Source organism: Thunnus maccoyii, chromosome 10, assembly GCF_910596095.1.
Source record: "Thunnus maccoyii chromosome 10, fThuMac1.1, whole genome shotgun sequence".
NCBI classification, from domain to species: Eukaryota; Metazoa; Chordata; class Actinopteri; order Scombriformes; family Scombridae; genus Thunnus; species Thunnus maccoyii.
In genome coordinates, this window is record NC_056542.1 from 24,859,536 (window position 1) to 24,876,542 (window position 17,007).

At 38.9% G+C, this 17,007-nt stretch overlaps 1 protein-coding gene across 3 annotated transcripts; it reads right to left on the minus strand.

Annotated features, from left to right (window-relative positions):
- Positions 1-2,080: 2,080 nt before the first annotated feature.
- ncam3 (neural cell adhesion molecule 3) lies at positions 2,081-15,235 on the minus strand. Of its 3 annotated transcripts, none has more exons than XM_042425320.1 (16): positions 15,154-15,235; positions 10,164-10,235; positions 9,843-10,037; positions 9,571-9,708; positions 8,769-8,912; positions 8,304-8,421; positions 7,494-7,648; positions 7,159-7,289; positions 6,919-7,054; positions 6,620-6,787; positions 6,321-6,441; positions 5,443-5,569; positions 5,106-5,274; positions 4,694-4,880; positions 4,468-4,587; positions 2,081-3,799 (listed from the first exon to the last, which is right to left on the minus strand). In XM_042425320.1, the coding sequence occupies exons 2-16, from the start codon at positions 10,225-10,227 to the stop codon at positions 3,757-3,759; spliced, it is 2,016 nt and encodes a 671-aa protein (XP_042281254.1). In that variant the 5' UTR covers positions 10,228-10,235; positions 15,154-15,235; the 3' UTR covers positions 2,081-3,756. The 3 variants fall into 3 exon arrangements, with proteins under 3 accessions (XP_042281254.1, XP_042281253.1, XP_042281255.1); XM_042425319.1 differs by lacking the exon at positions 15,154-15,235 and adding an exon at positions 10,951-13,263; XM_042425321.1 differs by lacking the exons at positions 2,081-3,799; positions 15,154-15,235 and adding an exon at positions 10,951-13,263 and having other exon boundaries at positions 4,498-4,587; positions 4,686-4,880.
- Positions 15,236-17,007: the final 1,772 nt, after the last annotated feature.

Sequence of the window (17,007 nt, forward strand, 5' to 3'; positions counted from 1 at the left end):
GATGGGTCACCAAATACGGTTTATCTTCAGCCCTGACTATATCGGTGCCCTAGATGAGACTTTGCAACAATAGTAGTCTACCTCTAGCCCAGACAAAAGTCCTCCAGAAAAAAAGGCAAGTGAAGGCACCAGTCAGTGAGTGTTTGGTGGCCTGGCCTGAGGTAGCATATAAAGTCTGGTGGCTGCCTGACTGACCAGTAAGGCTTTGAAAAACAAACCAGTTTAAAACCCATGTAAGTCAATGAGGAAAAAGAGAGGAAAAATGCTAAGAAGGGAGAACAAGTGCCTATTTCCAAACGCTGTATAGAAGCAAGCACCTCTGTTGTAAGGATGTCAGGAGGTCTATCAGCAGGAGTAACAGGATATGGTGGAGGAGAAACCACAACAGAGTCTGGTTCTCTGTTGGGCTCTTCGTTCATGGTCTCACCATCCGGGACTGACAAAACTTCAGCTGGAGGCATCAGACGAGGTGGAGGAGCTAAGACAGCAGCAGAGTCTCGGTCAGTCTGAGGCTGAAACAGGACACAGATCTCTCCCACTGCGACATCAGTGATGGTGTTCATGCTCTTCACCAGGACGTCTTCAGTGTAACTCTGTCTAACCTTCTCCTGGATAGACAGGACCACGACATCTCTGATGGAGTGTGAGAAGGTGACCTGATGCAGCATGGTGCACAGAGGGGTGGAGACCTGGTTCAGATATGATTAGCAGAGTTGACATATTGACAGAATAAATCAAGTGTGATGAGACAAGTGAAATCTCTTCAGGATTCTTCTTGCCAGCTTGAGAAGAGGCTCAAACTCCCAGAGCCTTCAAACAGAAAGAAAACACAAGCTTCATTTTTACTCATTCTCTCTTCCTCATTAGAGACAAATTGGCGTGACATAAGACAAGTTAACGTCAGGTGTTGTGCTGGACTGTGTGTGTGTGTGTGTGTGTGTGTCCCAGTAATTCAATTCACTCTCACTGTGCTCTTGCTGTCCTCCACCAGCAGATCATTCATGTCTTCAGCAGACACAGCAGATGTTTTCTGCTGAAGTCTGAACAGTTCAGCCACCAGTGCAAGCTAAAGAACATGCTAGAGATCACGTCTTTATGCTGAAGTACAAGACACAGTTTATGAGATTTTACCTGGTATTTTACATTAGTGTAGACTTGAAAATATAACAGCAAATTAACATCCTGACTGTAGATGTCGACCAACTGGTGACTTAACAATCTGGAGACAGATACGAGCCCAGATGTTAAAGGGTTACTCCAGTGATTTAGTATTGCATCTCCATGTGACTGGAGGACTCACAGGAGACAGAGTCATCAAAGTATTTATTTATTCAGTTACACTTTGTTTATTCAGGAAGTTTTATTGAGATGAAGATCTCTTTTACAGAGAACAAGAGAACAAGAGAGTTCAGTCACACATAGCAGACATCATACACACATTTCACAGTAAAAACTAATATTAAAATTATCAGTAAGTGCAAATTTAAAGTCCCAAGGTCATGATGTATGTATGATATGTATGGCCTGTGTTCTCTCATTAGAACATAATAGAGTAAAAGCACAAATATTTAGAGATATATACTCCAAATGATGAAAATACTGAAACACATTCTGCAAATATTTTTCCTTTCAAAGGTTTAACTGCTAGATACAAGATGTCTCCTTCTTCACTGTAAAGTCTGGAAGCTACATGTTTCCACATCACTATTAGGGTAAACATCCAACTTAAGGAACAAGAAGAAAAACACATTTATGACTGGAGGGGGACTTTACACTTAAAAAGAGCCAGTAAAAGACATATAAAATAATCAAATAAAAGTTTCTATGATACAGCATAATGTTGTTTTATCAACTACATGTTCACCTTCAGCAGCAGCATCACAGTTTGCATCCAAGTCACCTGATGTTGTTGTCTTTACAACAATAGTGATAACTTGGTATAATAATAATCAGAATAATCTTTATAGTATTACTATCATTAATAATAACATTCTGATAATATATTATTATTATATATATTAACTTTGTCCAGAGGGGCACTTCAGCCAAAGAGGGCAAAGGGGCAGCGACTTGAGCCGGTGTATGTGGACGTCCACCATCCTCCCCGACCACCTACCAACGATTCTGGTGCGGTACATAAAGTGATTCCTTCACTAAAAAGTGTTGCATCTGAACATAATCCAGGCAGTGATCATGTTTGTCACCACAACTTTATTGAGAAAATAATTTAGTGATATATAAATGTATTTTGCAGGAGACAGGGTTGGAGGGTATGATGATAAATCCTGAATAAATAGAACTCTAGTTTTTATTGTTAAAGTCATCTGCAGGATCAATTCAGTCTTTTTGAAAGGAGCATAATCCTGTCAGTCTTTGGCTCTCTGAATAGATATCTGATTTTCAGGATTTGTACAGCCATTAAAGACCAAAACATTTTCCATTGGGTGTTATAGTAATAATTTTACTGTATGTGATGATGTTGCTGCTAAAATGAGAAAGAAAAACATTTATTTGATGGGCAAATAACACATAAAGCTGCTTAACAGGCCATGTTTTATAAAGCACAAAGATGTAACAACATGTGTATGTACAACCATGTACAGTGTTCAATACAATATTACAACAATATCAAAACACTTCATTCATATTTTCAGGTAATTTGCAGACATGCATACCTTTCTGTCAAATATCTTGTGAACAAAAAACAGCAGAGTTACATTAGAGTTAGTTAGATGTTTGATTTGTAAAATATGACTATAAAATACAAAACTTATAGTCTTAGTCCATTTACTTAGATGTATATATGATTTACATTATTATTACAGGTACTTTAAAGAAGGTTAGATAAATGTAGCTTTTAATTACAGGTCCTCCGAGTGGCCAGTGTTAGCTGCTGCCCATTCAAAGATTTTTCACAGGTAAGTGCTTGACAGTAAAGCTGTCTTAAAACCAATAAATATCAGTGCATAATAATCATATTAAGGTTAATTGGTTTTAGTTTAAGCTTAATTGCCCTTTAAATGTTTGATTATGCTGGTCAATAACAGAATACAGTGACATTTAATCTAAAAGTAAGATAATGATCAGTAGCAGCCACAATGCAATGTTATGATAAAAAGTCAATAACAATGAAAAGAATTGACATTATACTAACACAGACAAAAGGTAAAAAAAGCTGCATTACACAGGATATTCATGATATGATTAAAGAGTAAAATAAAATAATACTTTGTGTCTGTGTACAACATTCAAAATGCAGAATAAAAGAATAACACTGATATTTTTACCCTGTAAAACACAGACATCATGATTACCCTGCAAAAGGAGATTTTAGTTTTCTTATATTGAACTAATCTATCTCAGAGCGGACAGAACTACAAAAAGACTACAAAATGACATCATATCCTGTCTGTAGTCTCTGGCAGTCTTCATGCAAGCTGGAAGCTGGAAGGTTTTTCATCCTGAGGAAAGGACATGATGTCAGGAGAGGCTGAACACAGGCCCGCTGTCCTCTCACTGTTTACTTCAATAGCACAGAGGTCTGAAAGAGGCTGTTATAGTTTTAACACAAGTCGACAACATCAATCACTTTGACTTTTTCCCATCGTAGCTGCATCTGATGTAGAGATCGCTGACTCTTCTCAGTCAGTTGTTAAGACTGAGTGATGGTTTGATATCTTCTCCTGTTGTCGATACATTACCACTTGTTGGTCCACACTTATTATTTGTTGTTTCTTGTTTTTCCAGTTGCGGGACTCATGGGTCAGCAGTAGGCAAGTCTCGACCTGGCTGTGTTTTCCTGTGGGAACAAAATAATTCATCAATGACATATTGGTATATAAACATATAGAAATATAAACAAACTAGAGTTATAACAATTTACTCTATATGTGCCCTGGCTAATCTATATGTGCTATAAATTAGCCAGAGCAAGACTGTCTTACAAACAGATCTAGCAGATATTCCAGGTGATATTTTGTTCGTAACTAAATGTATCTTCAGTTTCAACATGGAAGTCCTCAAGACAACAAACTCAAATGCATGTTTCAACTGTCACGTGACTGTTGTTTCTTTCCAGTGACAACGACAGGTGTTAAAACAAGCCAAACAATTAGTGTTACTTTACATTAAGATAAAAGCTAATATTGCTCATGTCATTATGAGAAACTAAAAGACTATGATGAATATGTGCTACACATGTTTTAGGTTTGTGTTAACATATGTGAAACAATGAAAAGAAATTTTCTTTTCATAAGATGAGAAAATGTCATTTTTTCTAACTGGTTTATACACAGTATGGAGTTTGCATTTGGTTTACAGCTTGTTCCTGTGACTGTTTATAGAGAGATGGCTCAGATATGAGAATAAGAAGTGAAATGAAGGTGTTTTCACAGATTATTCTTACTCTAAATACTTTATACTAAATATCCAAGTAGGTTTACTGTAAAGGGGAGTGAATATACGTACTCGTGTTTGGTGAGAGGGGCTTTGTCACAGGTGACTTCTGTGAGCCCCCCCTCCTTTGTCTGAACTTCTGCCTGTTGCACACTGCCTCTCGGAGTAGATAGTCCATTCAGCTTCACTTCTCTACAGCAGGGACACACACAAAGGTTTGAATTACAATGATGCCAATTTGCTGTCATATACAATGTATTGTGCACAGAGAACAGGACATAAACACATACCCACTTACCCATTCGTGGTCCCCTCTCCATCTTCAACCCCTTTGAGGCCTGGAACTTTCTGTCCAAAGAGTTTCACGGCGATGAACATGAGCATACCGCAGCGATTTCTGTAGCAGCAGGTGGCGTCTACCGCTAAGAAGACAATCAGGAAGATCAACATGACGATGCCAACAACGCTGCCTTTGGTCACGCCGCCTGCAGGGTGAGAGAGAGAGGGTTGGAGGGGGAAGGAGAAAGACTTCGATGATTTACTTAAAAGTGGATTGAAGTTTGGAGAACATCTTCGTCGTGGTGAGCAATATATTTGAGGTATCGTTAATTTCAGAGCCATTTGCACTGGTGCTCCTTGTTGATAGTCTGAACCAAATTTCTAGATATCTTATGTCTAAGGATACAGGATAGCTCCTACAGGCTACATACCTTTCTGTTCTGCGATGGTGAAGCTGAACTTGGCAGGGATAGAGGAACCATTAGCATTGACTGCTGTCACTTCCAGGTGATACTGAGAGCCCAAAGGCAGGTCCTTGAGGAAGACAGAATCAGCATCCGATGACATCTCCTTCTCTTTCCACTCAGCCCCCTCTTTATCCTGGTGAAAAAGAACGCATTGGAGAGGATAGAAAGAGGGAGGTTCAGGAAATAAAATGAAAATATTGAAACAGAAAACAGGGGAGAGATATAAGTGGTTGTTTATACTAGGTCGTCCAAAGTATACCTCCACTTAACACTCAAAAAATGGACTCATGCCTTCCCGTACCTGTCTGTATCGTATGTTGTAGTTCAGCAGAGGAATTCCATCATCATTCTTTTTAAGGGGGACAAAGAAGGAGTTCGCTTCTATTTTCATCGCATTGGTCTGTAAAACTGGACTGTCTGGTTCACCTACAGGCAGGAGGCGGAGGGACAAAGAAAAGAGAATTGAATGACTCTGGTGTCATTTGTGGACTGCAACTTGTTTATATTGTGCATGTTCTCTTTTTTGTGCCCATGCTTTCAATTTCCCTTTGGGATGATAAAGTTAATCAATCAATCAAAATAAGAAAAAAAACAATTGTGACATTTATAACTTAATTGATAGATATAATTTGAGCACTCTCATGTGGCATGGACATAAAAAGACTAGTAGTTATGTGAGGAGTAGGCTGTTGACTCTACTGCAAGAACAGATGACCATACATTTACATTTAACAGTCATGAATAATAATAAACACATACCTACTAGATTTTATTACTGTACTAAGCATATCAGTTTATTATTTCTTAGTTGATTAGATCACTGTGAGTTCTTTACCTCCTGAGGATGGATGGCGGTGTCGTCAGCAGCATGAATGAACATCGGGCAGCAGATGATAATGGCATGGAAATGTTATGACGGTTTGATGAAAGATGAAGAAAATGAATAATGTCAGATAAGAAGGAAAAACCTTGCTTTCAATACATACGGTATGTGCAACATACACAGCAGCTCGCATGAATACACATACTGTAAATGGTACATCACTACATTTGCATACATGATACATTCATGCATATGTATAGACATGTGTAAATAAGTACACACACAACATTAAATGTGTATTTGCTGTGTATTGACAGTGTGTGTTGCTAATATCCTGTTAGTGTGTGTAACACTTACGCATTCCCAGTGTGCGGACGTTGTTTGTGTCTGAAAACTCTCCCAGTCCCCGTGCATTCAAGGCAGCTAAACGCACCATGTACTTTGTGTATGGCTTGAGGGAGTTGACAATTAGTGCATCTAAAAGAGCACAAACACATACAAAGACATCATTTACTGTACATAATTACATATTATTATTTGTGGCAGAACATAGTTTAAGGTGTAAACGGTATAGAGTATCATGATTCACTATCTGATTTTCTCCTGAGACTCATGATACACAAATACAAAACTGTTGATGAGGAGCAAATGTTACCTGAAGCTGGGACTATGATCTCCTTCCACTGTTCTTCTGGACTTTGCTTCCACTGCAGGACATAGCTTGTGATTGTTGTTCCTCCACTGACGGGTTCGGTTTTGAGTGAGAAGAGGACTGAGGCGAGCCCAGGTGAGACTGACAGGTAGTGAGGTCGACCAGGCTGGGCTATGGAGGAGGCAGGGTGGAGGATTGGAGAAGGAAAAACTAAAGTTAGAAAATGACAAAAGAATAAAACTGGATGTTTAAAAACATAGTTGCATCTATTTTTTTCCTTCACCAAAGACACAAAGTCTTACTGAGTATTGCAACTTTTCTGGAGGCATTTCCATGGGGGCTGACAGCCATGCAGGAATACAGTCCACCATCAGAGGGCATCATGTCTTCAATCACCAAAATACCATCCGTGACATGGACTCGCCCAGAAGCAAAGCTCTGACAAACAGACACAAAAACAAACATCCAATCACATATTAGACCAAACATAAATTCAGATTAAGTGAGATGTGTGTGTGTGGTATGCATCCATGCACTCTTACCACTCTTTGTCCAATGGGGTTGAGCCAGTGTAGCTCAGGCTGAGGATGTCCAGAGACATTACAGGACACAGATACACGCTCACTCACTGACACATTCTGCTCCTCTGCTGTCACAGACACATCTGGGGCCTCTGAAATGAAACATCTCCATCATCATGACAGTAACCACCATATCAACATTTAAAGAAACACATTTCATTTTAATACAATGGGATAAAGTAACACCATGGTTGAAAAGCAGGTTCATGTTGACGATGCTGATTTATGGTTTCATCTTTATGTCATGTTCTGATGGAGTTATCAGAAAGGTGGGGGGAAAAAACAGTTCAACCAACCAAAGACATGAACTGTGATGGTGGCATTTCTCTCAGCTATCTTGTTGGTGGCGGTGCAGATGTACTCCCCGTAGTCGGCTCTGACAACAGACAATACAGTCAACTGGCTACGGTCGGAGTTGAACTGATGATGTGAGTGGTCAAACTCCACCGGCCTGGAAGTGGGAAATGTAAAGCAAAATACACACTGAGTGATGTTGCAGTGATTTGTTGCTAATAGGCATTCAAAATATGAGATATAGCGATGCTATAGATATTTACAACTTAATGAGGAAGGGGAGGAGAAAGAGACCAGAGGAGGAGGGAGACAGAGAAAAAATTGGAAGGGGAGAAAGATAGACAGACACACACACACACACACACACACACACACACAGACACACACACACACACACACACCTCCTCCTTGGACACACACGCACTCTGCTCCACCCTCCGGCACACAGACAAGATGGTATGCTACATTAGCAATACTAAGTATCAGGGGGCACTAGTCTAAATATCAACACAAAACAACCCAGTTTTGTTACAGTTGGTAGATGTCTTCAACCAAGATTGTAATTGAAAAATAAAATATTAGAATTGAATATTTGTGAAAAACATCTTAGTCAACTGATTTAAGTGAAAAAAATGAATTGAAATAAGCTCATAAATTATGCTGTGAAATGGAGAGAAAACATGTTCAGATCAGCATTGGTTTCCATTTGTACTATCCTGTATATTGTCAACACATTGATGCATAATGAAGAAGGCAGTCTATTGTTTTTTGTTTCGTCTCCAACTCTCCACATAGGTAAAACCAGGTCTTACATTTTCCAGGTGATTGTGGGTGTTGGAAAGCCGTCCACCAGACACAACAAGGAAACATTGGTGTCTGATCCAGCTATCACTCTCTTCTCATCTTCTTTCACACTTACAGAAGGAGGAGCTGCAGAGGGAGGCTCATATTTTAGGCAAAAGTTTTCCCATTTTACATAAAACAAAATGTTGTGCTTCAAATGTATTATGGCACCATTAATACTTAAGGTGAAATGTGTTTGTTAAGCATAGAGCCTAACCCTTGAAGCATCCCTAACCACAACACTCCATGGCAGATTTTCTTTTATCTTTACTCAATGAGCAATCAGGTGTGTCAATGTCATGCTTAAAGGCTTATTAACAGCATCTATAGCTGCTCATGCACACATTAAATTTTTCAAGAACCAAAAAAATCATGTCATAATGGATTTTTAGAAACACTGGTCATTATTTAAATCATATGAAGGAGATACTGACCATTGACGACAACGGAGACGGAGAGCTCTTCCAGGACGGGTCTATTTTTGATCTTGGCTTGACATATGTATGTCCCAGCATCGCCTCTCTTAACTTTTTCAATAATGAGTGCGTTATCACTCCGTTTATGCACACGTTTTCCTTCTGAGGTGATGTCGACAGAGAAAGAGACAGACATAGAGAGATGCAAGAAAAACAGATGTGCAACACAGACATGCAGAAACAAGAGTGATGGGGAGAGGGAACGGAAGAGACAAACACACAGAAAGACAGAATTATGATTCTGGATAAAGCCCAGTATTCAGTGACATTACTGCAGTTGGACAAGGAAATCGGACTGCAGAGCCTTTTCTGCTGCACCACAAGGACAGCACAGAAAGAAACACTGAACTGTATGCAACCAAAACATTCAGTATCTACTGTATGTCTACATCTAAAAGAGTAACAGTCACAGACACTTATCTAAATCCTATTTCAGAAGCAAATCCTTAATTAAAGTACCCCTCCACTCAAAAATGTGTAGGAGACATCTTATGTCCAGGAGTTCAACTTTTTAAGTGAAAAATATTGCATATTCATAGATTCAGAATTTTTATTAAGGAAGAAGGAATAGATGTAATTTTAAGAATTTCTAATTAGGTAATTTAACTTTTTTTGTGGAAACATCATATCAGACACAAACTATTATTCAAAATTCCATTTTTATATGTCTAAAACATGTCAGGAGGGGATCTTTAAATAAAACTATCTTGCTGTTACCTAATAAGATACATTTTTAACAGTGCATTGGTGCTGGTCTTACCATTTGAAGGGATTTCTTCCTTGTCTTTGAGCCATAGAACGTCCACTGCTGGCCGGCCAGACACCTGGCACGGAACACTTGCATCATCGCCCTCAAGAAACTCATAGTAGGTCTTGTTGCTGCCAAACGATGGACCCTCTGACAAAAGAGAAAAGGGTTAGGATGCTTATTTTAAAGCAACAAAATAATTAATATCATCATCATCAAACATGAATTTGTATCTGTGAATGGATGCACCAACACATATATAATGTATGATTGTTCTTACATACCATAAACATACAGCCTTTCCTGAGCTTCATCATTGTGTCCGCTGTCGAACTCACACAGACAGGTATACATGCCCGCATCCGACATCCTAACCTTTTTAATGTTCAATTTAGAGGAGGTCTCATCCACTGGTTGCACGTTTTCTTCGTCTACGTCCTCTCCATCCTTTTTCCATGTTATCGTTCCTTCTCCCCCAGCTAAGACAGGAGAGGAGATGGGAAGAAAGAGAGGGAGTTAAAATAAATGTGTAGGTTTATATTAAAGCATCTAGAAGAGGTTCAAGCTGAGACGTTGCAGACACACAGAAAAATTTCATGACTCACCTTTACACAATAGTAAGACGTCTTCTCCCACCGACACATCTTTCTTACTGTTAATGATTTCCATCTTAGCATCTAGAGAAGACAGGACGGGGGAGGAGTTATCAAAGGGGAAAAATCTTACTGATGGTTTTCCAGTTAACAATGACCTGATTGAAACTGATGCTCTAGGGGGAAGTTCAAGATTCAGTTGATGACACAATAGATTGATTTTATATATTTGTAATTTCCTGATTTCTTTGTAAATTCTTCATAATTTCCTAACTAACATTTTTTAAATAGAGTCACGGAGCGGTAATGATATTTATTAAAATAAAAATAAAAATGGCCTTACATAAGACATTTATGCAAAGCTGTGCTTTTAAAGTGTAAAGAGAGTCCACTTTATGACACGAAACTCTGCTTTAAAAAACCAATCCAAAAAAACCTCATAATACGACAGAAGACAACAAAAACTGATTGCAAAACATAAATGGTAACCATAAAATGTATATTTATAGCTATATAGTGAAAAAAAATGCAAAACATCAGCTTAATCAAAATATCTTTTCTAAATGTTTAGACAGGCAGAAACCAACTGAAACCAGTGTTTTCCCTGTTTATACAAACATGGAAACTTTAGTTTGGGGACAAAAAAGAGGAAATCCAATGCTTACACTTGAAAAGACCAACATAGGCTCACTAAGCCAGGAACAACTTCTGCTTACTCTTGCTTTGTGATGTGGATCAAAACATTTCATTACAACATTGTCTTTGCAGCTAAAATCTAAATAATGTTAAAATATCTTACCTGTACTGTACACCAGCAGCAGCAGCAGCAGCAGGGCCATTCTCAGGATGGAAGCTGATTGGTTTGTCATGTTCACCTCAAATCACCACTCTACAGTTTGTCTTTTAGGTCTGAATTTTTTTGTTTTCTGCTCAACTGGACAGAACACTCAAATGTTTTATCTAATAAAGTTTACACACAAAGAAACCTCAAATATCTGTAACCCAGTACCACTCTGACACTCAGACACCTGTTGTTGCTAACTACCATCACTATGACAGGGAGAGGGTCTGTGTCAGAGGTTATATAGGGGTACCAGAGCAGAGGACATGAGAGGAAACGAGAAGTGGGTGGGGGGAGAGAGAGAAAGCACATAGGTCCTCATCCCTCCTTTGACTGCAGAGTTACTGTAGGTCATTCATGAAGAGAAATGGGAGGTGATGATTGAATTACGTGCCTCCTCCTCTCATTCCTTTTCTATTTCTCTTTGTCTTTTTGCCTCACAATTAGTCCTATCTGTCATTTGCCTGTCATTATTTCTCTATACCTTTACCAATCTTTGTTTTTTTTCTCACTCCTTCCTCTCTCTCCCCCCACCCTCTCCCTCCAGGATGAAAGACGGGGAGGCAGCCCCCCAGGGGAAGAAGAGATGGGGAAAGATATTATTATCACTCCATCATCTTTTCCTCTCTCATTTAAAAATGGCCGTTTTACCATGTTCCAAGTTCCTAAGCCATTTAATCTGCAAAGTATATTAGTTATGACTCATGTCCCACTGAATTAAATCCACTTTTCTTGTGAAACCCAATGTACTCACAAGTCCACAGGAGGCAGGGAAAATGTTGAATGGAAATTTATTTGTAGTCACATAAAGCCTGGTCCATAACCAACTTGATCCAAACTGTAACACACACGTTATTGCCCACTATCTCACGTGGCCAGATCCAGTTGCATGAAGAACCAAATGTTGGCCACACAAGGCTAACGGGGTTATGGGAATAGGCATATATTAAAAGATTGATCTCGGGATTTTATGAATCGATATTGGATAATTCAAATGAAGATTGATTTGAATCAGAAAATCTATTTTTTAAACCCAGAACTGGGAAACTGGGATTTTTCTGAAAGCTCAGACATATCCGATTTGGTACTTAATAATACAAAGTGCCTGAAAACCAAGCAAACCTGGATTGCTTACATCAGCCAAAGTCTGTCATTCAATGTAATTAAACCCAAATTTAATTGATATAATGTAATTTTGTAAGTATTTCAAACCCTCCTATGACTAACATCAACTCTTTTCAATCTATCCCAACCATGCGAGATAGTGTGAACGCAGCATAAGTCATGTCACTGAGCTAGCATGTGCAGTAGGCCTTTTTCCAAGACATTCATGTCACAGTAGGAAAAGCACAGGTGTAAAATGAATGACGGCTGAATACCATTTAGCTGCGTTGGTTTCAGGGTCCAGGTGCATGCAGATTATTTTAATCTTCATTATCTCAAATCAAGGACTATTTTAATGCACAACTCAGAGGGTGATTTTTGCTCCTCAAGACTTAAAAGGGCCATTTTAGTTGAGGACTAGACCTTACTTCCCCTTAGACTAAACTTACAGCTCTCATTTACCCTGTATCAGGAAATGAGAGAATAATCATAATAATGAAAGCACAGTGCAAAGCAACTGGATGAGAGATTACATTACATGGAGTGATGCCTCATCATATTTAAAGATAATTCCATCCAAAGTCTGACTAAAACTGAAATGAATGCAGAGTATTTTGCAGAGGTCTAAACAAGTTACTTTCCAAATGTTCAGTGGTTTGTTAATTCAGACACTCTGGCGCTTTGAGGAAAAGCTCCACTCTGTCTTTCTGTCTCTCTCATGATGGGTTGGTCTCAACTAAAATGGTAGTCCAAAAGCGTCAGATTTTTTTTATTACTTGTTTTTATCAGTTGTTGAGAATAGAAAAATGATCATTGATATAGGCTGCTTTAATATAATCACCTGATTGTGGGGACTGTATGATGATAAGTTTATTTTTAAAAAGACAAAAAGTGGGCTAGCACAACCATAATTTTGTTCTCCCTAACTGAATAATGGGGATGCATTTGCTCCACTTGCTTCATTGCTCAGGCCCCTATGCCTGTGCTTTTCCTCTCATCACACGTTCAAATGTCTTATATGAAAAACGCCTGTGGAATATTCCTGAAAAAGTTTCTAGAAAAAAACAAACAGTCTCACATGGGATTCATCCAAGCAGAAGTGCCAAAAACCGCAGCTCCTCCAATGGCCACTTGAGGCTGGCTCCGAAAGCGAGTCAATCCTCATAGACCCCCATGTTAAAATGCCCAACTTTACAGCAGAAATAAACATGTTTACAGCCTGGTACAAAAAACAGTTTTGGTCTCTATAGCTAATTTCCATTTTCATTACAACTGTATGCCAGGTGAATTTTTACATAATTCACCCGTTTAAATTTCATTAAGGCTTAAAGTTATGTATAATTAAAAGCGTGGCTGCTTTGAGTGACAGGTGGGTGCTGTCACAGGCAAGTTGCTACCATGGTGACAACGTTGGTTAGATAAAAAGGGTCAACCAAATGACCATCCTCGAACACACGCCCATGAACACCCGGCTTACGTCACTGCTCTTTCATCTACGTCGCGTTAGTGCCCGCTGCCAGTCAAGTTTCATTCCTCTGGGTCCTATCACTTCTATTGGCTAACAGCCAGCCTGCCCCTCCCACCTCCCCCTTGATAGGTTATCAGTCTCTACACCGCCGTCCAGCCAGCCAATCAAAGGGTACAGAGTCCAAAGGGGCCGCCTATCAGGTTGATTATCAGGAAGCGCTATTATGGCTCATTAGAGCGGAGTGTGCTCATAATGAGGGCTGTTAACGAGGGCTATTAACGAGGGTGGGCACACTCTGAGAACTACTCTGCAGCACATTCTTGCTAGCTGTGTTTTTTTCTACTTGATAACGATTGTAATTCATAAAACTGAGAAAACATGGTACACAGTAAAAGCAGCTGGTTGACAGTAGCTGCAGTAACTAATGACTAAAATGGATCTGTTAAGTTTTAGTGCTGGCTTGCACTTATGGATTTTGACTTGAGGCTCACAGTCAAACCTACAGTCATGTACATGACTGGGCAAAACACTGACTTTAAGATGCTTGAGTTGCAGTTATGCAAAATGTGAGTGAATGATTCTTATTTATGCAGACAGCTGCATTGGTCAAAATGCAAGTGTATCTATTTAACAAACATCCAGCATAGGCATCCTGTTAAAGCTGTTTTAATTAATATTTTGAGCAATGATTTATTTAGCGTTAAATAGTTACATGTATGTGAAAGGGGTCATTAAACCCTCAGAGAATTATTCATCAACTCAATACAATCACGATAAAGTGTGGTGTTTCTTGTGGAAACCATCTTTGACAGAGTATAGATAAATAGCCTAACAGACAACAGCATGAAAACACCAACCAGACAACTGAGAAGAGTTCAATTTTGTAGCGTGGCCAACTAATGCCTACCATACACTAGAAGACTTTAAGAAGACTTTGAAAAGACTAAAGTCTGACATCCTCTCACATCTAAAGACAATGTGTCATAATTTTGCAAAGACTGGGGATCTTGCAGTGTCTGCAAGACTACAACTAGATTCCTTTTGAGATTATTTCCCATCCTGCTGTTGGAAATTTACAAGAAGAAAAGCTGTTGAACAATGGAGCATAAATAGAAGCAGCTCTTGGCCACAGCTGCCCTTGGGTGTGCAGTGGTTTGTTCTGAAAAACCAGCCAGAAAGAAAAAGAGAAGAAACCGCAGAATGTGGACACGACCCTGGTTGAGAGAACGGGGACAGCAAGGATGCGCCTTCGTGGAGTTCCTGCCATGTTTACTATCTACCCAGTTTGCTGCTTCCTGTTTGGTGCTGGAGAGAGTGCACCTATTGGTTGTTGACAATGTGTAGGTCATTGAATTTCATTAGCCAGCCAAGATTCAAAGCTGTCAAAAGCAGCTTTTACCTCTTAAAACATGATAACAGGCTATTACATTAACTTAGCTAGCTAATGCTAATCAAAAGAGTTGCAGTCTCAAAATTATGATACCTGTGCAGCACAAAGGAAAGACAAAGATATTGAAGAAGAAGGTTGTGCAAGCTAAAAAATAAGGAGAAACAGAGCTAAAGCGAGAGCGTGAATATATGAGACTTACATTAGCCAGGTGGCCAGACACAAACTTGCGGAAAACGCGAAAGGCTCTCTCTAGAGCCAGTGCTTGGTTTGTCCATTCTGGGCTACTGTAGAAACATGGTGGTGCAACATGGCAGACTCTGTGGAAGAGGACCCGCTCCCTACATAGATATAAAAGGTTCATTCTAAGGTAATGAAAACACGATTCTTAATTTCAGGTGATTATACACTGATTAAAACATACTCATGAATATTATACTCCATTTCTTCCAAGTTTGTTCTGCCACTAAATCTTACAAACTGGTCCTCTAAGGTGATGCGTTGAACTTGTTAGTAAACAGTTGCTCATTACACATCCAGCAGTTATGGAGCAACATTATCATTCATTTGACTGATAATGTTGCAAATGACTCTCTTTGAGCTCAGTTTCTGGTCTCTACCAAATCCTGAGGGAGATATTTGGCTCTTTAGCTATTAGTCTGGTGCTGAGCAGGTAGTGTACAGTGGGTTTTTAAAGCTTTTTCTCTGAGCAGCTACCTGCCGCAGCCAAAAACAATGCTATGAGAGCGGTGAGAGTGAACCAAAACAGTGAAGTTGCGAGTTGGACGGCTAAACAATGGGATGATATAAAGCCGATTCTCTTTAGGTTCATCACTATGAGCACCGCGTCTCACATGACAAATTGTCATTTAATACATTATTATTATAGAAAATATTGATTATAGCTGCTTTAAGTGTGTCTTGTGCAACTGACATGTTGAGATATGTGACAGTTCTAACAGGGATTAAAACCTTCATAATTTATTAGAGATTTTTTTCTTACAATAAATGGAGAATGCTGCAGATTTTGAAATAATGTAACACCAAGTTACCTGTTAAGTTATTAATATTAGCTAGAAACAACACTAATGGAAAGTTGCCTTTTCATCCAGGACAACACACACAAACACACACATGACACTGAGTGTTCAATGTTCCTCTCTTTGTCTTTGTGACCCATAAATAAACAAAATACTGAGAACAATAGCTGCTCTGTTGGTGCCAAAATCTCTATATTATGTTTAGAATTGTATTCAAAAACTCACACACACAAATACACAAACACATGCCAATTCAATTTTAGTAAATTAACAGTGTTACATAATCTAAAGAAAAAACACTGTAAGTTCAAGAAAAAGTGAGCCAACAGTGTGATTCTCAACCAGATGTCCAAGTACAATATGTGTTGTGCTTCAAAATAATTAATAGTCTGATGTAAAATAATTAATGATAGTTAATTATTTAAGTTGTAGGTAAAATATAAACACAGATAAACTTACAGGTGTCTGTTTTTGACCAGAGCTGTGAGCTTTTACTGTATCATACAACAAACTCTGACTCTAGCAGCCTACTGTATATAGCTATTAACGTTCTAGGCTAGTTTACATATGAAGGACAGTTCAGCAGGGTGGATACTTATGGACAATACACGTGTACTGTGTACTCTTGTGTCTGTTTTCATGTCTGACGACAAAAACACAAACTACATTGTATAATAATATAATACTTTGACATAATACATTTTTATATATGTGTGCATATAATACACAGACACAAAATGTATATACAAACACAGCCACATGTAACACAGACACAAAGAAACAATGAGTTGACAGCTGAAGACATGAGGACGAGACGGCAGGAAGAGGGGAGAGAGACAGAGACAGACTCTCGTGACTGGAGAAGACACACCCTCACTCCCCCTTTGTGTGAACAAAATAGACCTGAGCGTGTGTATGTGCGTGTCTTCAATTATCTTTACCACACAGATAAGCTATGAACCATTGGTTTATGTAACCAGCTTATTTTTAATGAAAGTCCATGGTTTTGGTAGGCA

Coding starts and splice junctions, on each gene's coding strand:
- ncam3 (XM_042425319.1), bottom strand. CDS start 11,020: ATGACAAACCAATCAGCTTCCATCCTGAGAATGGCCCTGCTGCTGCTG. Junction 7,055..7,158: donor ACCCCATTGGACAAAGAGTG/GTAAGAGTGCAT, acceptor TCTGTTTGTCAG/AGCTTTGCTTCTGGGCGAGT. Junction 4,881..5,105: donor CACCATCGCAGAACAGAAAG/GTATGTAGCCTG, acceptor CTCACCCTGCAG/GCGGCGTGACCAAAGGCAGC.